Source organism: Chrysochloris asiatica, unplaced genomic scaffold (assembly GCF_000296735.1).
Source record: "Chrysochloris asiatica unplaced genomic scaffold, ChrAsi1.0 scaffold00211, whole genome shotgun sequence".
NCBI lineage: Eukaryota > Metazoa > Chordata > Mammalia > Afrosoricida > Chrysochloridae > Chrysochloris > Chrysochloris asiatica.
Window position 1 is genome coordinate 4,379,331 of NW_006408729.1, and position 23,419 is coordinate 4,402,749.

A 23,419-nucleotide genomic window follows, 5' to 3' on the forward strand; every position below is an offset into this window, starting at 1 on the left:
CACACACAGAGTAGACGGAGAAGGGCAGCTTGCATATTGGATACTCAAATGGGGAGGAGGGGACTACAAAGGCAAGAAGTGACTGGCTTACAAGCTTTCAAAAGGGAACTAGGTGCTAGGGAGCATGGTGGAAGGCCGACTCTCCAGTAGGTACTATTCAATCTGTCTGGGCCGAGCTGATGAAAGGAGATACAGATGGGTAACTCGTGATACTGTAGTGAACAATGCATATCAGGACGGACTATGACGGATGGAAATGCAAAGGTAGAAGTTTTGTAACAAGGAAGGGAGTGATTAATTCTCCAGGATAGTAGCGGAGGCCTCTGGGACCATCAACGGAGAAGAGCCTAGAGCGGGACCCTACCCAGAGAAACAGAGATGCCTGAGATAGAGACAGAGATGATGACGTGGAGCGATGAAGTGACTGGGGACTTTGGACTTGAGAGGGAAAGGGACTGTGGGCCGAAAACTTGGGGGAGAAGGTGGAAGGGTATGGGGCAGGTTTCTGTGATATACCCTTTGGGTGGTTGAGGATGCATGGAGGGGATTGGAACCATGACAATGAGATGTTATACGATGGAATGAATGCAAAACTAAAGTTCTCCCATGTAAACTATCATATAATTCACAATAAAACATTAAAAAAAAGAATATGAAAAATAACCCATACAAAAGTGGCGGCGGGGGGGTGGGGAACTCTTTGCTTGTTGCAGGGATGTGGGGGGTTGGGTGAGGGGAGGGAGCACAGGGCAGGGAATAGACACAGGATAGTTTGGGTGCTGGGGAGGTAGGCAATACACAAGAAGGGGGAGGAGAATGGAAGAACAAAGTGGATTGGAGAACAATTAGGCAGATTTGCATGGGCTAAGTGGGACATAGTAAAGAATGATGTATGTACAACCTTTCAAGAATAGGGCTATGGGACACAGGGATTGTTACATGGTTGGAATGGGCAAATTGGGGGGAAATAATGTTAAGATACTTGGCTATCTTTTGAATCTTGGTTTCCTTTGCATACCATTACAAAATAGACACTGGAGGGAGAGAGAAAGAAATAGTCAGAAATATCACCATAGAAAGCTTGTAAGTCCGTCTTCTGCCTGTAACTGATTGGAATACCTAAGATGGGGCTACATCATGCCCAGTGAAGGAGGCTTCCTGCTGAGCCTCTGCATTATGTAAGACTATAAGTGGAATCCAGAACAGCATCCAGAATCTTCAGAGGTAGGAAATTTCCACTTGAAAGGACAGGCAGACCAGCCTGGAGCAGCTAGAAGAACAGAAGAAATTTCTTGAAAGAAAGACTGACAGGTAAAATACAACACAATATAGGCAGACCAACTGATTACTATAAGAACAAGCAAGTTGCTCACATAGAAGACATCAAGGCAAGTGGTCAGGTCCCCTCAGCGCCAACCCCCTTCCCAGACTAAGACTCAATGGGAATACATGCTCTGATTGGTGACCACATTGGTCACTGATAAGGGGAAGTGAGGGAAAAACAGCAATGAAGCTGTGAGCTAAGCCCTACAACGCTTAATAGACTTCTGTGAACACGGGTGGAGACCTGGTTGGCCAGCAGTGTGGCAAGACCTAGGGACTCTTGGGTCCAGAGTCAGAGACATAGCTATAGAGGACTAGAGTGGAAAGTGAAGCGTCCAGCTGATAAGAAGAGAGGGCATATGCACAAGAATACCCATACTTGCAGATAATACCTACTTGACCTGGCTTCAATGACTGGATGATCAGAGATCAACTAGAAGATGAAAGAAGAGGAAAAAAAGAGTAATCTGATACAATTTGATGAACTTGACCTACACCTATGGATGAAATAGCTCAAAAGAGGGAACAAGTCTTTACAGCAAGGATCATTCCCACCCTTTTTCATACACAGAGTAGACAGGGATGGGCAACTTGGACATTGGCTACCCAAAGTAGTGGGGGTGGGGGGGTGGGAGGGGCTACAAAGGCAAGAAGTGACTGGCTTACAAGCTTTCAAGAGGGAATCTAGATTCAGAGGGCATGGAGGAAGGTAGAATCTCCACTGAGTAGTATCCAATCTGTCTAGACAGGGCTGATGATAGGAAATGTGGATCGGTCTCTTGTGATATAATGGTGAATAATTGTTATCAGGACTGATTATGGGGCTTGGAAATGTAAAGGTAGCCATTTTGTAGCAAGTAGGGGAGTGTTTAACTTTACAGTCTAGGAGTGGAGGTCCCTAGGACCATCAAGGGAGAAGAGCGGAGAGTGAGATCCTACCCAGAGTAAAAGTGACGCCAGAGATAGAGGCAGAGAAGATGACTTGGAGAGATGGAAATCTTGGGGACTTTAGACCCTGAGAGGGAGAGGGGCTGTGTGCTGAGTACTGGTGGGGGCGGGGGTGGGGCAGGCTTGTAGGATATACCCTTTGGTTTCTTGATGATGCATGGAGGGGATTGTAACCACGGCAATGAAATGATATAGGATAGGATGAATGTAAAACTAATGTTCTCCCATGTAAATTACCACATAATTCACAATAAAACATTAAAAAAAAAAGACAGTAGGGGATAGGGAGATAGATAGTAGAACATCTGAAAGAATATCTGAATTAAAAAGATGATTTGGTTTTCTGTTTCAGTAGGCTAAGTACATGGATAAAACTAGTTCCTGGTTAATATGACACTGTAGGATAGGTTAGCAGTCCTAATTGAAAGGTAAGTGGTTCAAACCTCCAGTTGATCCTTGGAAACCTATTCAGAGTCAGTAAGAGTTATAATCCACTCGACAGCACTTAACAACAACTTTTACTTAGAGCAGAGGCTAATTTTGTTTAATATGTGTCTGTGTTGCAACAGTTAGGGAAGTATGCACACCAGGTAAAAGTACCTGATGAAAACAAGGTGTTGTAAAGTGACTATGATTCATCTTTCTTTTTTTCCTACACATAACTCAAGTAGGAGGTGTTGTAGAGTTGTAGTGGACTAAAGGGTGTGCCTGAAAGGCGTGCCTTTATTTCCTACCTATATCATAACATTTTTCTATGGTGCTGACATTTTAAACCCGAGGTTGGTTCAAGGTGTTTTTTCTATATCTGGTGAATCCTAGTTCAGACTGCAGTGGGAACTGCTTCTTTGTTAGTGACACATAAGAGAGAACACCTTGGCCTTAGAAGTGAGCATCCCTGGACATAGTTTCCTGCTCTTTCCCCAAGCAGGCCTTCTTCATCCACAAGTCTTGGCATCCCTCTCTCGCTGTGTGCCATCTGGCCAGGGACCAATTTCCCAAATCTGCCTCAGCAACTACCTCTGCTGGGGCTCAGAAGGCTGTTTTCAATTCCTTCTTGAGGAGATACAGAGGCCACTTAAGAACTTATATTTGTGTATTCTCAGAGAGTTCTACTGCATTCTAGGCTTTATTGAGGCCAAGGATCATTTTCTAATCACATGCCTACCCCACCACCCAGTATCTGCCACTGTGACTGACAGACACATAAAAGGAAAGCAATGAATAGTTATTGAATGAGTTGTCTGCCTAATTACTGCACACTATCCTGAGGTTAAGAATTAGGCAGCAGATTCTTGGGGCTTCCCTGTGCTGCTGGGACACACCCTGTCTTAAGTCTCATTTAGCTTGCTGGCCGCCTCCACAAAGGCTCACTGACCTTCTAGAGTGTGCTTCTTCTTACAGGCTACACCACTTAAAAGTCCAGAACCATTAGCTGGTTCCTAAAACTTGATTAGGTTGATCTTTAATCTAATCCCTGTCTTCAAATACTTCTCTGAAAGACCATCTTCTAGCTCCCTAAAACTTTTATTGGGCCTATCACATCCATGGGCCAATTCAGAAAATAGGAACAACCTGACATGGAAGGAACTTCGAGATTAAACAGGTAAGGTGGAGGTCGAAACAATTATTCAGTTTTCATTATTCCCAAAGACGACTCACTCTCCTTGCCTGGACTTGGGTGTTGACTTGGTCAGGGAGAAGTTGTGCGGAGGTGACCTTCTGGGACTGTGAGCGAAAACCCACTCCCTAAGATTCTGAGGTACAGAGAAGATGGGTCAGAAAAGAACATTTGGGTAACTTTCATTCTCCACCCCACCACTTTCTCCACCTCCCATTGTCTCCTTTACTCATTCTTCCATAGTGGATGGTACTAAATAGTATGATCCAAGGGCCTGCAAGCATAGGGAGCACCAAGTGGGTGCCGGGAGATTGGAAAAAGCTGGGAAAGCTATGGTATCACCTGTCCTGACTAGTGATTGCATGCGTGCATGTGAACATGGGAAAGGCGACCCTCTCCAGGGTTGCTCAGGCCCCCTAGTTTCTCCTAAGGGCTGCCCGTGTGACTCAGAGTTGCCCGAAGTGGCTCAGACTCCCGTCCTTGGATATTTCTCTCCAGCTTCCCATAGTGCCCCGCACCCTCCACCACATCCCTGGCCGGAGATGCTAGGGATCCGCCACATCCTCAGAAGGTGCGGATGCCCAGGGTGGTAAACAATTATAATCGCCATACAAAAGTCCCAATATAAAAAATAATCGTACACCTCTCACAGGGCGGAGCCCGTCTCCCCAAGGTAAGTTGTTTATTCGTCGCCGTTTTGGCGATTCTCCCCGGACAGCTGCGGCAGCTACAGCAGCTGCGCCACGGGCCCTGTAGCTCCCCGCGCTCTTCTTCCTCCACCCTCTCTCGGTTGCCTCTCGCCCCCAGCCCTCCCTCTTGCCCTCTCTCGGGCCACGCACACACTCGGAGACACCCTCTGCACTTGGCTACTCACACTGCGGCTGAACCCAGCCGACCAGGCACAGTTGCCAGAGCAGCGCGGGGGTGTATGCAGGGTGGAGGGGCGGAGAAAAGATGGGGGTGGGGGTGGCTCGGTAGAACCCCACTCCTCCCAGTCGCGACCCTTAGCCAGTTCTCCTTCCGTAAGCCCGGCTGGCTAGCAACAGTGACACCTGAGCAGGGAGTGGACGGTGGAGGTGGCAGGCCCACTGGACTGGCCGCCCAGGGAAAACAGAGCGGGGGGCGGAGAAGGCCAGGAGGAACGCGAGGCGGGAGGAGCCAGGAGGCAGCCACCTGGCAGTGAGTGACGCGCGTGCTAGCCAGTACGCGTCCGGGACCCCGACGTCGAGGCGGGAGGCCAGGGACAGGCTCGGGAGGAGGAGGCGGCTGTCGGAGCGCTAGAGGCGGGGGCCGGGAGGAGGAAGGGGAGGAGGCGGAGGCGGTGGCGGCGGCGGCAGCGGCAGCGGCGGCGGAGGAGGGTAGGTTGCGCCGGGACTGTGTCTGCCGAGCTTCGCGACTGTGCCTGTGTGAGTGGAGGAGCGGCGCGAAGAGGCAGAGGCGAGCGCGGCGACGGGACGTCTTTGGCGGCCGCGGCAGCAACAGCAGCAGCAGCAGCGGCGGCGGCGGCGTCGCTCGGTGTAGGGAAGCAGCGGCAGCAGCAGCAGTAGCGGCCACCTCTCTGCCGCCGGGGACGCTGAGGCGCGGCTGGTGGCACTGACATCGGCGGCCCTGCCTCTCCTCCCTCGCCCCGACCCTCCCCATGTGATCGGTCTTAATCCCGGCCGTGTGCACGCGTGGGGCTTCATTCCGAGGCGCCCGATCTCTGTGCCGGGTTGGGTGTTCCTGTGTGCGTCCTCCTCCCCATCCCCCTTCCCCAAGAATAAAAGAAGAACCAAGAGGCGTGCTTAGAAAATAAATAAATAACCACCACACACGCGCAGCCCGGAGCGGAGTCGGTGGGGCTGGTGGTGGCGGCAGAGGAGGAGTGAAGGCGGCGGCGACGGAGGAGGGACGCGCGGAGAAGGCAGTAACTTTAAAGCCAGCTCAGAGCCCAGACCTCCAATCCAGCGGTTTGCAGCTCGGCGGCAGCGGCGGCGTTGAGTGTCTGGCCCTCCGGTCCGGTCGGGGTGTGTAGTCGGACAGACGAGCAGCGCGTCGCTCTCCCCCGGCGGCTGGAGATGTCCGAGCCCAAGGCAATAGATCCCAAGTTGTCGACGACCGACAGGGTGGTGAAAGGTAAGCGGAGCGCCGCTGGCGCCCGGGTGCACCGTGTGCCGCAGGCGCCGGGCAGCTCGCCTCCCCTCCCCCGCCTGGGGTTCTTCTCTCCCGACACAAGCCACGGACCTTCTAGGATATTGTGCAACCCTCCAGCCCCCCTCCCCCGCTGCACCCTTCCCGCATGCCTCCCACCCAGCGATGCCTGGGCCATTTTTATTTATGGGGGCGTCAGTTGGCAAATGACTGGGCCGTGGAGAGGCGGTGGCGGGGGTGGCGGTGGCGGGAGGGGGCGCCCGGGGGTGGTTGCTGGTAGGGTGTAGTTGCTGTGACAGAAATAGGAAGTGGGTGGTTGCTCGCAGGCGTGCATGGGATCGGGTTTATGGTTTTCTTTTGCAGAGGGAGGGGTGATTTATGGCTTTTTAAACATTAATATGGCATTTTTATGTGGCCGTGGCTTTCCACCAACTGCTTTGCTCGGGAAGGGTTTTCTCGTCGCTTCATTGCAGCAATTCCCTCCGCGCCCCCTCCCCCTTCCCCCCTGAAAGGGCCTGCACAGGACTCGCGAGAGAGCTGGAGAGCGTGGGGGGAGCCCGGAGCTTCCTCCCGCGCAGGGCGGGGGCGGCGATAGGGGGTGGGGGTGGGTAACAGATGGGGTGCGCCTAGGGAGTAGGACTACCCCAGAGCTCCTGCCGCCCCGGGATTCCCCCACACGCCTGGAGAAAGATGTGAATTTCAGTTCTCCAACATTCCTTGTCGCCCCCAGCCGCCCCCTTACTGCCCTGTCATTGCTCTTGAAGGGGTGCCCATTTGTTCGGGCACACCTCCCCAGAGGGAACCTCACCCTGTTTGCCTCCTCCGTGCCCCTGACACCCCCAGTGTAACGGGTTATTTGATTCTTATTATTGGCTCTTCCCCCTGTCATAAGATTGCATACTCCTAGCAGGGATCATTCTCGGGTTTTCAGGATAAAGAAGCTGGGAAGCAGGGGTTAGGAAGGAGACAGGCAGGGTCGCCTTCTGGTTGTTGCAGTTGGTGAACGATGGGGAGTTAACAGTCCTTGCTGTATTCCAATCTGGAGTGGCAGAAAACCCAGCCTATGAATCCTGGAAGGATGAGAAAACTGATCAGATTCACCAGGATTCAGTAGTATCTCACATTCCTGGTCTCAGGACACCAAGCAAAGCAGCAATGGGCAGATGTTGTGGATTGGCTGCTGTGTGTGTATGTGGTGTGTGTGTGTTTTTGGAAAAGGGATAATATCTAATGTGGCCACAGCATGCAAAGACTATAAAGCTGTTTCACCAAGAGCACTTAAGTAACCCAGTAGCATAAAGATAGTGATTATTAAACAAAAGTCAGTCTGGGGGATTCAGAAATGTTCCTTGATCCATGGATAGAAATCTTGCCAAATTAAAAAAAAAAAATTCTTGTGGTTGTGGTAATGTGAGAAATTCTGCCTTCTGTTTTGAGAGAGAGTAAACAAAATTTTTTTTTGGTTATTTGTGTATTAAGAGCCCCATTCCTGCTTTCAGCTTAATATTTGTAGCTCAGTATATTCATAAGGAGGAAATAGCTCTGCAAATGACTGGAAATAAAACTACAAATGCAGTTTTATTTTTTCTGTATCATAGATCTTCATGTAAATGGTCAATTCAGATTAGTTAAAATGGATATGTTTCTATGGATATGTATTTTTCAAGTGCTTCTAGTAACATTTTTAAAAATTAAAACTTTCCTGAAGTATCAGGAAATAAAATATATCTCCCTAAACGTGTAGGTGTAGCTCTATTCTGTGTGTTCAGGGCACCTGTTTTCAAAACAAATTAATATAAAGCTTATATTCAAACCATAAAAAAAAAAACAAAAAAAACATGTTGGCAATTAAAAAAACACTTGGTGTGCAAACATAAGGTTACATTCCCTGTTGTAAATCACAGAATATGAATTCTTAAGGTACATATAAAATGTTACCAAGTGAACAATGTGAACATAATTATTCATGCATTCTGGTTTGGTGTCTGCATCAGTTAATGTGGAAGAACTCATTTAACCATTACATGACTGTTGCTTTGTTTTGTGTTTTTTCAATGCAATATTATTGTAAGTGATTTTTTTAGTAATAGCGCATTCATAATTTTAAAAATCTCATCCACCTGTTTTTGCAGATCTGAAATATAGTTGTGAGTATATACTTGAAGGAAAACTTGCTTTTTTCACTTGTTTGGATAGGATTGTTTATGTGAAGTTTTGCTTATAGAAAGTTTCATTGATGAATCCTTATTTTAAGGTGAGCACACTGCTTTCTCACAAACTTTATATTGCTAAAGGGCATTACCAAAGATTGGTTTCATTTTTTATAATTATTTGATATGGTTAACTCACTCAGATGCTAATCGAGAGTTCAAACCAACCAGCACCTTGGAAGAAAGATGTGGTAGTTTGCTTCTGTGAAGATTTGAGGACAATTCTGCTGTCCTTTAGGATAGTAAAAGTTGTAATTGATTCTACTAAAGGCAACAGGTTTGATTTAGTTGTGTATCAGTCTTCTGTGGTATAACATTCCTCTTGAATATGCATGTTAAATATGAGTAAAGAACATATATGCTTAATGGAAACTAAGTTATCAATGGTTTTTGATATTTGCAAAAATAGGATAATATATAGCTAATCAAACCATTACTTTATTCTAAATTTTGTTAGAACTTCCTTTCAGTGATTTGAGAATTATTCACTCATTCAAATAGGAAAGGATTTTCTTTGAGGAAATGTTTGTGCTCCTTAAGTTTTCTCTACTTATGAGCTCTGGTAGCATAGTAGTTATGAATCAGGCTGTGAACTACAAGGTCAGCAGTTCGAAACAACCAGCTGTTCTGTGGGAGAAAGATAAGGCTTTCTGCTCCCATAAAGATTTACAGCTTCAGAAACCCTGTACAGGGTCACTATGAGTAGGAACCGACTCCAAGGCACATAACAACAACATACTAAGTATACATTGTTGTAGTTAAGTGACAGCGAGTCGGTTCTGATCCATAGCGACCCTGTATAGGGTTTCCTAGGAGGTGCTGGTGAGCTTGAACTGCTGACCTTGTGGTACAAACCTACTTTGCAGTCTAGCACATTAACCCACATTGCCACACCAGGACTCCACCAAATATACATAGTTGCATTGAAGTACTTAAATAGAGAAAAAGAGAAGTGCTAGGCTCATTATTACCTGGTCTTCTGGTGTTTTGCAGTTACCTTTGTTAATTGTGTAACAAACTGATTCATAGAAATAGAGTAGTACTTGTGGTTTTGTTTGTAGTAATACAATAATGTGCAGCTTTCTTGATTTGCATTTTCAGAATGCAACTTTAGGAAGGTGGGTTGAGTTTAAATTATCTTGAGGTTTGTAGCATCTGCTAGAGAGTGTGTTCAGAGACCACCCGGATCAATTTTTTAAACCATAAAAATGAAAATGATGACAACACTGATGAAAAGCATTCGTTTAAACCACTTCAAAAGAGTTACTTCAATGACCTGAAGTGGCATTTCATTTTCTCTTTTTTATGTAAAGAAGCAATGGAAAGCATAAAAATTTGGGGAAAACATTGTGATAAGTCATTTGTTTAAAATCAAAATAATTTGAACCATTTGCTGTCCTGTGCTATTATTATACTTTTAAATGAAGCATCACATAGCTATAAGGCAAGACTGAGGACAATACATAAATGACTACCTACCCCCACTCTCCAGCCCCTTCTTTCAAACCAGCACAGGTACCACTACCTTTTCTCTGCAGTTGTGTTTCAGGGGCCTTTTTAGAAACTTTAGCTTTTTCTTAATTTTCCTTTGCTTGTTCCTAATGGACAAAACCTTTTCTTTTTCTTCATTAGAACTTTGCGCCTCCTGGCCTCAGAAATTTGCTACATGACAGTTAAAATAGTTGAAGGAAATTTAATTGTATGTGATAATGAGTATGTTAACATTTCTTTCTCATTTGTATGTTTCCAAGTGTTTTGTAATGAGGCAGCTTATCTGAGCTCTGGTAGCTTAGTGGTTACGAATTGGTCTGCGAACCTTAGGGTCAGCAGTTCGAAACTACCAGCTGTTCCGTGGGAGAAAGATGAGGTTTTCTGCTCCTGTAAAGATTTACAGCCTCGGAAACCCTGTACAGGGTTGCTATGAGTCGGAACCGACTCCATGGCATATAACAACCACAACAAATGGCTGTAGAAATTTGAGATACTTTGGTAGGCTGTAGAGGATCAGATTCCTGGGAAGCATTTTGGAGAATCTCTCAAAAAGACTAGGCTTTTGTACTTTATGTAAGGCTGGTTTTTGCTATTGGAGAAGCAATAAAGAAGCTGTCTTTTCATGAGTATTGTCAATTTACATTCTTTTTGCTTGGAAGAAGTACATATAGGAAAATTCTGGAAAAATAAGTAACACCATTTTAGCAAGACGATAGTGTGTTATTGTTAAGTGCTCCTGAGTTGGTTCCGACCCATAGCAACCCTGTATAGGTTTTCTGAGGAGCGTCCGGTGAGCTGGAACCGCCAACCTTGCAGTTCAAACCAACTTTGCAGCCCAGCATATTAACCCACAGTGTCACACCACGACTCCAAGAAGATAGTTGTAGTGGTTATGTGCCGTGGAGTCGGTTCTGACTCATAGCGGCCCTGTACAGAGTTTCCGAGGCTGTAAATCTTTACGGGAGCAGAAAGCCTCATCTTTCTCCCGTAGAACAGCTGGTAGTTTCGAACTGTTGACCTTGTGATTTATAGCCTGATTTGTAACCACTATGCTACCAGAGCTCTTTAAGAAGATAGTAGCGACGTAAAATATTATTACGTAAATAAGATTTCATGATTACTCATCTCATTACTAGCCTCAAATGCATGTGAAAGCTGGAACATGAATACAAAAGACTGAGAAGAATTGATGCCTTTGAAATATGGTTTTGGCAAAGAATATTGAATGTACCTACCATGGACTGCCAGAGAATGAACAAATCTCTCTTGGTAGAAGTACAGCCAGAATGTTTCTTAGAAGTGAAGATGGTGAGACTTTGTCTCACTTTATTTTAGAGGGACCACTCCATGGAGAAGAACATCATGCTTGGGAAAGTAGAGGATCAGCCAAAAAGAGGAAGATTCTCAACTAGATAAGCTGACACAGTGGCAGCAACAGTGGACTCAAACATAGCAACACTTATCAGATGGCAAAGGGTCGGACAGTTTTTCATTTTGTAGTAGATAGGGTTGCTGTGAGTCAGAATTGACTTGAAGGCATCTACCAGCAACAGCAAATAAGGATTCAAACCACTAGTATTTATTTTTAGCAGATTGAAACTGCTAATCCTACTTAAAAAGAGAACGAGAATATGCTCAACCAGTAATGACTATCATGTTTGATTCTTGAAATGGAGCATTTAATAATGACCTTTTTATGTCATGAACAAAGAGCAGTTTATTGGAGTGAATTTATTTTACTGACATTTTGTGACCATTAGTTGAGTTCCGTGTGTCTGGTTTTACATTTAAGTAAAATGTAAGCTCATTAATTCAATGTCATTAATTTAAATTTATTATGATTAAATATCAGTATTTGGTGGCTGAAGTTTACATCAGCACTGGTGATGAATAAAGGAGTCGCTAATCTAATTAATACTTCAAGCAACATGGTTAACATACTTAGGAGAGCGAATCCATTTTAGGACTTTGTGAATAGCATGAAAATTCATGCTGTTAATTACAAATTAGGTTGATCTATCATTAATATTTTCTGTCAGGACTTCTGTTGTAAAGCAGATTATTTTCAAATATGTAAACCAAGCTTAAAACAACTGAGACTAAAATCAGGAAAATTTCAGTGATTTCTAAAGTGCTATCGATTTCAAGAACCAACATTTAAAAAATAGTAGTTTTTTTTTTTTTTTTTTTTTTTGGAGGGGGCGGTCATGGGGAAGAACCTTTACCTAAAATGAATAATCTTTTTTTGTTGTTGTTGTTAAGTGCTGTCCAGTTGGTTCCAATCTATAGCAACTTTGCATGCATAGGGTTTCTGAGGAGTTGATGGTGGTGTGAGCTTGCCTGCCTAGTGTGGCACTGTGGGCTAATGCGTCAGACCGCAGTCATTTGAACTGCAAGGTCGGTGGTTCAAGCTCACCAGCTGCTCCCCGGAAACCCTATACAGAGTCGCCAAGGGTTGGAATCAACTCGAGGGCACTGCACAACAACAACAAACCTTGCAGTTCAAACTGACCTTGTGGCCTCATGCATTATCCTGCAGCACCACACAAGGACTCCAGTCTGTTTTAGGACATTTGCTGAAATGTAGGTTTTAGTTACGTTCTTTAACATTTGTTAATTTAAAATATTCTTTTTCATCTGCGTGTTTCTTTGTTGTTTTTAAGTGCCCAACCAACAAGTGGGTTCCTACTCATAGTGACCCTGTGTAGGATTTCCAGAACTGTGACTCTTTAAGGGAACAGAAACCCTCATCTTTCTTCAGGGGAGCAGCTGGTGGGCTCGAACCCCTGACCTAGTGATTAGCAATCTAATGCTTTCCCTACAGTGCCACTGTGCTTCTATGTGTTTCTTTAAGACCTGTTTTATTTGTTATTTTAGAGACATGAAATATGACTTTGACACACTATACATTTATAACTTTTATAATTGGACTCAATCTTTTCCTTATCTTGTTTTGTGTCAGATATGTGCAAAGTTGAAACTAATTATGGAACCAAATAAAGTAAGAATCAATTTGGAGTGACCTCGTGGGAAAAGAGCATTTTTTTTTTTTTTACAGATATTCTCTTTTACCAAATACAGTTAAATTACTGTTTTTAAAGTTCTGTGAAAATATATCAGATACAGGCAATCCTTGGATTCTGAATTGAGTTCCATTTCTAAATATTTCTTGAAATTTAATTTATATATAAGCTGGAACAGCTATGTCTGAGTTCTATCTAATGTCAGTCGACTTCAAAAAGTTCATGGGACAATGGAATGAAAAGATACTGGAATTTTTTTCAACGAATTGTTGAAACCTGCTTGTAGTATACTTATTATGCATAAAAAATTAAAATACTTTAAAATATACTAAAACATCTTTAAACATAATCAAATATAGATAATAATAATGTTTTGTGGAACAACACAAAGTAATGTCTGTTTGTTATCATGAACAACCATTGTGTTTACCTCAAGTTTTTAAAATAATAGGCTTTGCAGGTTGCTTTGTAATTATGGGCTGTATGTAAGTTCCGTGTTCGTTACCTGGGCACTGCCTGCACTTGGAGAACTATAAAGAACGATGATGACTCATGATCGTGGAACTTGGATAATTACTAAAAAATAATTTTTTCAATATTTTTCAGCACCTTTCTGGGATAGGTAGTCTCTTGATATTCAGCATGGTTATGATATAGGTAGGTTTCTTGAATTCTACCTTTCTGTACTTCCAGCCTTACATATCATAGGCTAGTTTCCCTAGATATACAGAGGGGGAAATATTATATCTACTGCTCACTTGTGTGGATCAGAGTATCTTCAGATAGGATATAAGGCTGAATGGTTACACTTGATTCACTCACCTAGGAATAATGATTCATGGAGTTACAAATGACAGCATATTATATATTTTCTCGGTCACTCAAGAATAGTCAGCACCATTAATAATGAAATCCATGAGTGTCTTAGGTTTACAACAGGAGTGTTATGGTGATACTTACTTTTTAAAGTTGAAGAAATGGAGACAGATACATAGAATGACTGTAGGTGAGTTTAACATTCAGATAAGTGTAAGCAAATTCTTTGCTTTACTAAAGATACTCTTCTGTCTTGAAAATCTGTTTGAAAACAGATTATGCAATTTTGATTTACTAAATTACCGCCTATGTAAAATAGTTTAAGAGAACATTTTACATCTCAGTTTAGCTGAAATCTTACATTTTGATGGTGGTTGTTTTTGTAACTGCCGTCGAGTCAGTTTTGACTCATAGTAACCCTGTATCCGGTTGTCAAGGAGCGGCTGGTGGGTTTGAACCAACACTTTGTGGTTAGCAGTCTAGTGCTGATCCTACAGCTCCAAACTAGGACTCCAAATTCTGTTTGTAAATGGTATAATCTGGTTTTATCTTGGTATGAGGTCTGCTAAAGAAGTGCTTTTAAAATAAAATTGTGATTTATTCAGGTAAGTGTATACACAGGAATGCTCTGTTTTTAAGAGATTGTATTTTATTTTGAAGGTTGTTATAGGATAAGCATTGAACTGGTAATTGCAAGTTTGGTGGTAATCAGCCTTTCTTGGAAACCCTATACAGGGTCACTGTGAGTCGGAATTGACTTGACAGCTCACAATAATAACGTCATAAGCTAAGGAGCTCTGGTGATGCAATGGTTAAGTCCTGGCTGCTAACAGAAAGATTGGCAGTTCTAACCCAACTTGCAACTCTGTGGGAGAAAGACCTGGTGATCTACGCCTTTGCAGATTGTCTTTGTTGTTACATGCCATCAAGTTGGTTCTGACTCATAGTGATCCTGTAAAGGTTTCTGAGGAGCTGCTGGTGGGTTTGAACCACCAACCTTGAGGTTAGCAGTCCAGTGCTTATCCTACAGCACCACATATAAAGCCTAGAAAACCTTATGGTTGTTTGGTTGGTTGTGTGCTATGAGGTCGGTTCTGACTCATAGTGACTTTGTATAGGGTGTCTGAGGCAGTAAATCTTTAGATCAGCAGGAAGCTTCGTCTTTCTACCTCTGAGTGACTGGTAGATTTGAATTGCTGATCTTGCAGTTAGCAGCCCAGTTTATAATCCACTACATTATCGTGGCTTCTTAGAAAGCCTTTGGAGCACTTCCACTCTGTCACGTGGAGTTACTATGAGATGGTATTGAAACGTGCCATAGAGTATATTCCAACTGGTGGTTAGCAATCCAGTGCTTATCCACACCAAGACTCCAAATAACAACAACATTGTTGTTGTTGTTAAGTGCTGTTGAGTTGTTTCTGACTCATGGGTGACCCTGAATAGGGTTTCCAAGGAGTGACTGGTGTGTGTGAACCTCCGACCTTGAGGTTCAAACCAACCTTGCAGTCCAGCACTTATTCTGTAGTACCACACCAGGACTCCCAACTAACAACAACGTTGTGAGCTGCTTATTTCTGATTGCTGATAGTGGCCTATACTGCACCCTACACTGTAGCTCTGGTTTGGGGATTTTGTTAAATACAGACATGAGGTGGGAATGATTTTCAGTTTATATACTAAGAATTTAGAAGTTGTAAAGAATTTAGCATTTTAGACTCTTTTTATTTTTATATATTTATATTTTATATTTTTATATTTCTATGTGGACCCATCAATTATATTTCATATTAGAAGTCAAGTGTAATTTTTCATATTCATCCACAGTTTGGTGTTCTGAATAATTGTTTAAATCAGATGGTCTGTGAATTTTAGGACAAATCAGATGGTCAGATGGTCTACCAATTTACCTAGATTCATTGCTGGGTTTTCAGATCTGTTGTCACAAGTATGTACTCTGGTAGCTAAACCCTTGGATATTAAAAAAAGAAAGTGAGAAAGAGAGAGAGGGAGGGAGAGCTTGCTGAGGCAGTAATGGTACATTTTTACAGTGTCTTGTTTTTGGAATTAGGGCGATTCTTTTTGAGAGCACCATAGTGAGGAATAGAACTTTGACTTCTGATTTCCTTAAACCTTGTTTTTTGCATTGTCTGATTTTATGACTCGATTTAAAAAGTTGGTTTATCTGGCTTCCTATGTACTTCTGTCTCTTATAACTGGAAATCCTGACATGTCCGCAAAAGAGTAAAACAAGCAAGTAGACACCAGGAATTTATTTGAAGAGCTGCCTCCAGTTCATGACAAACCACCTTATAATTTTGGTCAGTTTCAGATTTCACTTTCTAAAATCAGTTGTAAAACCAGGAGGATGGTGGATGAGATATTCACAGAGAGAATTTAATTTATATAGAGCTAAAATTTTAGAAAATTCCAATCAGCTCTTAGTTTTTAAGACTTAAGAATTTGAATCTCCTTCTATAATGACTGTATAACCTGTTTTGTTTTTGTTTTACTGAGGATATTACTAGCTGTGATTTACAATATTTAGGTCTGTGTTTCTCTGTAACGTTAAAATGTTTTGGAAATTCTAGTATGTTATTGTCTAAACCATGTTTCCCAGACTACCACACTTACTTGAAAGGTACATAAAATTATTTGTTAATATGTGTATTAAAAGTTTTAGTTTGGAAAACATGGTCTTTGAACCAGTGGGGCCTAGCTCAATGCCTTGCTCATTAAGCACTGAGTAAATTCTTGGTGAATGATTTGGGGATTGCAAAATGCTCACATGTCTCCTGAAGCAATAAATGGAGACAAATTATACATTTATTTTTACTATTAAGTTCTTGTTCTTCATAAAAAGTTTTGTGTGGTGACCATTTGGTTAACAGGAAAGCTTCCTTTCTCGGTGGTATTAGGGAATAGAGTATGAGAAGGAGGCATTAGTAAGGCAACACAATTAGTTTGAGGGTAGTTTTGCTGGTTGTCTGTTTGGAATGGCTTTATGCCAATAGAGTTTAAAAGGCTAAATAAATCCTTTTCAACTTGGCTTATTAGCTTGCACATAAAAGGTTTCTTTCAGTTTTTGTTGCATTTCCCTTAGGCTGATCAATTTCTGACAAGTGAGAAAAGATATGTTAATCACTCAGTGTTTGATATATTGAGTTATTTCTATATTTTAATTATTGCCCAGTCTTAAACCACAGGAGAAAACTCCCTAGCAAATTTACTGTAAAAAACTCCTAAATATTTTCTTTGTTTAAATATCAGTTTATTTTCCTATAGGATTCCTGGTGTGGCACTGTAGGATAAGTACTGGACTGTTAACCACAAGGTTAGTGATTCAAACCCACCAGCTGCTCATTGGAAACCCTATACAGGATTGCTATGAGTCAGAACTGACTCCATGGCACGTAACAACAACACCGTAATACTGTTGTAGGGTCCTTGTGTGGTGCTGCTGTGGGATAATCACTGGATTGTTAACCACAATGTTGGCAGTTCAAAGCCACCAGGCTGCTCTCCTACACAGGGTTGCTATGAATTGGAACTGATTCGACCACACTTAGCAACAAACAATATAGTGCTGTTGTAATACAGAAATGCAGTACACTCTAGTGTAACCTCTTACCCTCTTCTACCCTCCCTCCCTCCTCCAAATGCCACTGGACATGGTTCACAGGAAAGATATATAGGCTATGAGAAGTAAAACAGAAAGTGGCATTAATTCTGCTGACTCCTTATATTCTCTTAAGCGGTCTTTAAGCCATCCATTGACATTTGTTTTTAAATGTCTTGCAAGCGATGCCATTTTATCAAATTAAATTAAAAGCATCATACCTTCTCTTAAAATGACAAAACCTGAGTCAGGACTTTAAGGAGGGAGTTTTTGTTTTTTTTTTTTTGGCTGGTTTGTATAAAGCAATTGTTATATTTTTTAAGTAATTAAATCCTGGCATTTTTGAGTTGTTGGTTTATTATGTATCTTTAATACTAATAAAGACAGCACTTTACTTCTCTGTGTGGGCCTGATTTATTCAGATGACCACAGTTCACAAGACCAATTAATCATTCAAGCTTCAGTTCACTTGTCACTTCCTCTGAGACTTGCATCTCCTGATACATCAGTCAGAGTAAAGGGATTCATCCTCTTTATTTTCACAGAGGATGCCTTAGTTAGTGCAGTGAACACATTGCTGTGATGATCTGCTTACTTATCTGCCTCTGTACCCCACTGAAGTGGAGAGCTCTGGAGGGTGGAGCCTGGTTCCATTTATCTTTGTATCTTTGCCCTTAACACAGTACCTGTCATAGAATAGGCATTTAATTTTTGCCTGTTAAATGAAAGGAGTCTTGGTGGCATAGTGAATTATGCATTGGGTTGCTCCCATAAAGATTTACAGTCTCTGAATCTCAGAAACCCAAAGGGGCAGTTGTACTGTGCCATATAGGATTGCTATGAATTGGGATTGACTCTATGGCAGTGGATTAGTGGGTTTGTTAAATGAACGAAATAACAGAAAAAGAATAAGATGGATTTAAACTTACAGAGTATAGTATTTTATGTCTGTTTGGAAGTTTTGTGGATTTTAAAATGGGTAGCTCACAGACATCTGATAAGTACCAGTCCTGTCAAAGAGTGTCTTCACGTTTTCACATGAATTTTTTGAAATGCTTTACACTCAGTCCTTACTTATCGACATGGTTTAAGTTCCAAACACCATGTTATTGGCGTTATGTGGAAGATGAACATAACTAATCAGAAACTGGAGATGACTACATCATTATGTAACTGCCAAACCACTGAGAATCATGACCCAGCTATGTTGACACGTGACTCTAACTATTACAGCCTGGTGTTAGTCTTGCTTAGCATCTTATTGCTAGACATATATTATTAATGTGGAAAATAGTCAGATAGTATATTTTTTACTATTGTCATAAATATGAAATGTCAGATAATGAGACAGTTGATAAGTGAGGAGTAGGCATATCTCATTAAAGTGTTCCTATTCCTGTACTTTGAAGTCCTGGTGTGGCACTGTAGGGTAAGCACTGCACTGCTAACCATAAAGTTGGTAATTCAGACCCATCATTTGCTCCTTGGAAACCCTAAGCAAGGCTAGACACACAAACCTATACAAGATGGCACAAGACCACCATCATCCATAATCCTGTAATTGGGATTATATGTTTTTTGCTCAGTGTGCTGATGGAGTGGTTTACCCACTTAGGGAGTGCAGATATCAGTGGATCAGCGTCATTGAAAGACATACAGGTGAATTTTATCAAAGGTGGGTAATAACTTCTTTTTTCAGGAAGACTGATGATCCGCATTAGGGGAGAGTTATGACAGTGTATGAGTTCACAGATGACACAGATTAGAATTCATAGTCATATTGCTTCCAGAGAGAAGTACTCATATTCATGTATGGTTATAGATGAATAAAAGTGAATAGGGGTGGGAATCAGAATAGAAGTATACAACATACTATGCACTTTAAGTGGGATAATTGACTGTATATACTAATAAAAAATATTCAGGCCCAGTGTATGAGTCAGCTCTCCTGGTGGACCATTAACATGATGGGTGTTTTAGTTAAGAGAAGACCTAGATATACAGGTCCTGCGGAGCAGCATGGTGAGATATCGCCTCTCAGCATGTTTTCCCAGATGACCACTGAACCTGTGCTAGCCCACACCTAGTATATGGTTTCCCCATTAAAGTGAGTCCAGCTCAAGTCCAGAATTGAATTGATCTCCCCAATAATTTTGGCCCAAGGAGATGAAGACTAAAGAAGCCACAGTTTTCCTGTATTCAATCTCATCATTGTCTACTTTTGCCACTTTGAATTCAGTAACTAGGAGGAAATGTCTCTGGTCAGAATTTGACCGGAATAGTCTGTCTCATTCCACGTGCACTTTTGAAAATGTGTATGTGGGAAAGTAAGATTAAAAGGAGTGTCCTAGATGATTAAAGATTTCAAATGTGACAGAATCAGGGACAATTTGTTCTGAATTAAAAAAAAAAAAGGATGGAGTTGTGATTTAACTATATGTTACAAACATTAGCAGATACCTCCAGTGGATCACATTCAGATGTTGTCCAGCACTACAATGGAATAAAAGAAAATAATAATTGATATCATCAGAGACTTAGAGTTTTCTTTTTAAACAGACATTTAGCACTGGAATCATGACATTCTGACTAAAGAGAATAAAATGGATTCTCATTTATTTAGTTTGCAAGCAAACTTGAACCTGTATATATGCCAAAGAACAGTTTAAACCTAAAATTTTATTTTGAAGCTGGGAGGCATTTTGGAAATCTAACTACCCTTGCATCCCTGAACCAGTTCTCTGATTCTGTGTTTAGGAAAGGATTTGGGGAATACGTTTGTCTCTTAACGTTTTCTGATGCAAGGTCTAACAAATGGCATCAGTCTCTTAGAATTGGAAGATGCCCTGGAAATCTGACTCAGGCCACACCACCTCTGTCCAACTTCTCTGCCAATGATAATCCTGAGATCTCCCATTCTGTCTCTGACATCTCTGCCTGCCAGGAAATGCTTCCTGATTCTCTGAAATAGCACATTCATTGTTAGTTCTGTAGAATAAGCCTTATCTATGTTCCAAAAGAGAGGACATTTGATATTACAACAGCCTTCATGTTGTTTAGTCTTCTAGTTATTCCCCACCTTCTTGATACTCTTACTCCTTGTTCCCTTTTTGCTGAAATTCACTTCACTTCTCCAGGCTCTCTGTAGCTTCAAGATGTATTGTCATTAGGAGCTTCCCAGAAAATCTGGATGTACGTTGTTGTTAAGTGCCCTCAGTTCAGATTCACTGTCACCCTGTTAGGGTTTCCAAGGAGCAACTGGTGAGCTTGAGCCATCAACCTTGCAATTCAAACCAATTTTGCAGTCCAGCTTATTAACTCGATGCATTTTTAACAATGCTTCCTGCAGGCATTGCTTTCAACTTTTAGTTCCAATGCAGGGGGTGATAAAGACTGGAGGGATAGTACTTTGGAATGAGGGTGTTTGGGTAATTGAGAGACTGACAAAATCTTTTGTTGACTTTTCAAATCACTATGTGAAGGCAGCTCAACACCCCATTTAACTGGAGTCAAACCTGTGTGCTGTGGCCACTTTCATTATACTACCCAGTCTTTGAACATTGCTGATAAATAGTACCTAAGGCCATTGAATGTAACTGACCCAGTAAGTCCCCTTGTAATTTGAGAACTAGTGTGAGTTTCACTGAGACCTTATGGAGCCCAGTGATGTGTAACTATGGTGTCACAACACATTGCTCTGTTACACTCAGCTGTGAGGTATTAACAATTGCTGATAACATATAGATGTTTGCAAATGACTTATTTTAAGAGTTCTACTTATAAACTAGAGTGGATTCAAGTTTAACCCAGAATATCATTTATTTAAATTTGCATCCTGATATGCTTTCTTCTCCAGAAGAAAAGGGGATGATGGAGCTGCTAATGTCACAGTGCATTAAGTGCTAACTGCTTGCCTGGTTCTGATGGTCTCTGGAGGTTACTACTGTCCAGTGCGAGAAACAAAAGCAAATCATGATAGAAATTGTAATTAATTAGCAGAAGATGCAACATGAATGATGTGGGAGTGCAGAAGAGGGTGTGATCAACTGTCTTCACAGAATGTACTTTCATTTTGCTAAAATAAATAGAGCCAATATTAATTTTCTCTGTGTAGTATTGTTTTTAAACCGACTCGACGGCACTTAACAACAACAACAACAGTATTGTTTTTAAGTATTGTCAAGTTGATTCTGACCCATAACAACCCTGGATACGGTTTCTGAGGAGAGGCTGGTGAGTTTGAATTGCCAGCCCGTGGTTCACACTGACCTTGTGGTCAAGTGCTTATCGTACAGCACCACACCAGAAATTCTGTGTATAGTATATATAACCATATTTTTAAGTGAAGAAAGCATGAAAGGTGCTATAATGGATGAGACTTGAGACCCAATTCCATAACTACTATGCTTCATTTGTGAGCAAGGCATATAAGATAGAGTCATGACCTGTTGAAGATGGAAGTGACTTTATAAGTCAATCAATTCAATTATTACTCCCCCTATCCTCCAGAAAAGACATTCATGTTAGATGATTACCAAACCTTTTTAAAAAAGTTTTATTCTCTCTCCCCAAACAGTGAGGGAATCTTAAGAGTTTGGAGCTAGACAAAACCTGATTACAAAATGTATTTATTCCAAAGCTGTGTGTCCCTAGGCAAATTGGCTAATCCCTCAGAAGTCCTTTTTCTTACTGACCAGTGGGGATGATAATACTAAGTTTTACAAGGTGGTTGTGATGAAGACAACGATTATATTGCCTGTGCAGAGCTAGCCATCAACGTATATTAGATCAGTATTGTTATTTCATTGTTGGACAGCTCCTTTGGAAGATAAGCTTTGTATATCTAGAAGTAATCTGTATTAAGATATGTATTATCTATCTACTCTCCATTCTCAAATCCATTGTATTAGGAGGCATCCACTATTCCACTGAAGCAATTTGACAAAAATCATCAATGATTGCCCAACTGATGGTTTCTGAGATATTTAACATGATTCTGAGCATTCTCCTCATTGGATGTTATGGATTTCTTCCTCCTCTGACTTGTTTGCCAGCTCCTCTTGACTGAATTCTAAATGCTAGTGTTTTTTATCCTTTTACAAATTCTCCCAGGCAGTTTTAGCTTATGTACATCCATATGATTGACTTCTGCTTATAAGCAGATGACAAATCACCTAGTCTTTTCCCCAAACACTGCCCCATCCTGCCCCATCCTCACAGCCCTTGCCATGTTTGAGCTCATTATTGAAACTGTCTGTCTTGTTGAGGGTCTTTCACTGACCCTCTACTTTATGAAACATGATGTTCTCCTTCAGGGACTGTATCTGCCAATAAACCTTTGCAATGTCATCCATAACTTGTTTTTATCCACACAGTTGAATGCCTTTGAAAATTCAGTAAAACACAACTAAAAACCTGGTATTCTCTGTTTTCAGTTAAGATCCATCTGACACCAGCAGTGATAGTCTTCTCTCCCCATCTTCTTCTGATTCTGGCTTGAATTTCGGTAATTCCTTGTTGATGTATTGCTATAATGGTTTCTAGATTATCTTCAGCATAGTTTTACTTACATGTGATATAATTTCTTCATTTTGTTCGTTTCCCTTTACTTGGAATGGGAATGCACATGTATCTCTTTCAGTCATTTGGCCTGATACCTGTCTACTAAATTTCTTAGCATGATGAGTGCGCTCTTCAGCACCAGTGCATCTTTTTGTTAAATATTGTGGGATGATATAAAGAATATCAAACATAAAAAAATCAAAAGGTCATTAAAAGACAGGAAAAAAAAATGACCAAAATGGATGTCAGAAGAAACTCTAACTTGTTCTTGAATTTAGAGTAACAAAAGTGAAAGGAAGAACTGATGAAGTAAAATAGCTGAATAGGTGATTTCAAAGGGCAGATGGAGATGGCAAAATAATGTATTATAACAAAATGTGTGCATACCTGGAAAGGGAAGAATACACTGCCATTTCACAAGCTAAAAAACTGAAGAAAGATTCAAGGCTTGAGTTACAGTATTAGAGGATTCTATGGGGAAAGATTGAATAATGCATCAAAAGAAGATTGAAGGAATATATGGAATCATTGAACCAAAAATAATTGGCTGAAATTCACCCATTTCAGGAGCTAGTATATGATCGATAACCAATGATATTGAAGGATAAAGTCTAAACCGCACTGAAGGTATTGTTGAAAAACAAGACTTCAGAAATTGACAGAATATCAATTGAGTTAC

General features: G+C 41.5%; 1 protein-coding gene across 3 annotated transcripts in view; it reads left to right on the top strand.

Moving 5' to 3' along the window:
- The first annotated feature begins 5,428 nt into the window (after positions 1-5,428).
- LOC102839900 (serine/threonine-protein phosphatase 2B catalytic subunit alpha isoform-like) overlaps positions 5,429-23,419 on the top strand; it is a 449,181-nt gene continuing 431,190 nt past the window's right edge. The window contains exon 1 of one of the 3 annotated variants that reach the window (XM_006872721.1): positions 5,429-6,004. In XM_006872721.1, the coding sequence (XP_006872783.1) occupies positions 5,947-6,004 (58 nt within the window). In that variant the 5' untranslated portion in view covers positions 5,429-5,946. The remainder of the gene's footprint in view (positions 6,005-23,419) is intronic. The other 2 variants (XM_006872720.1, XM_006872722.1) reach the window with 2 other exon arrangements.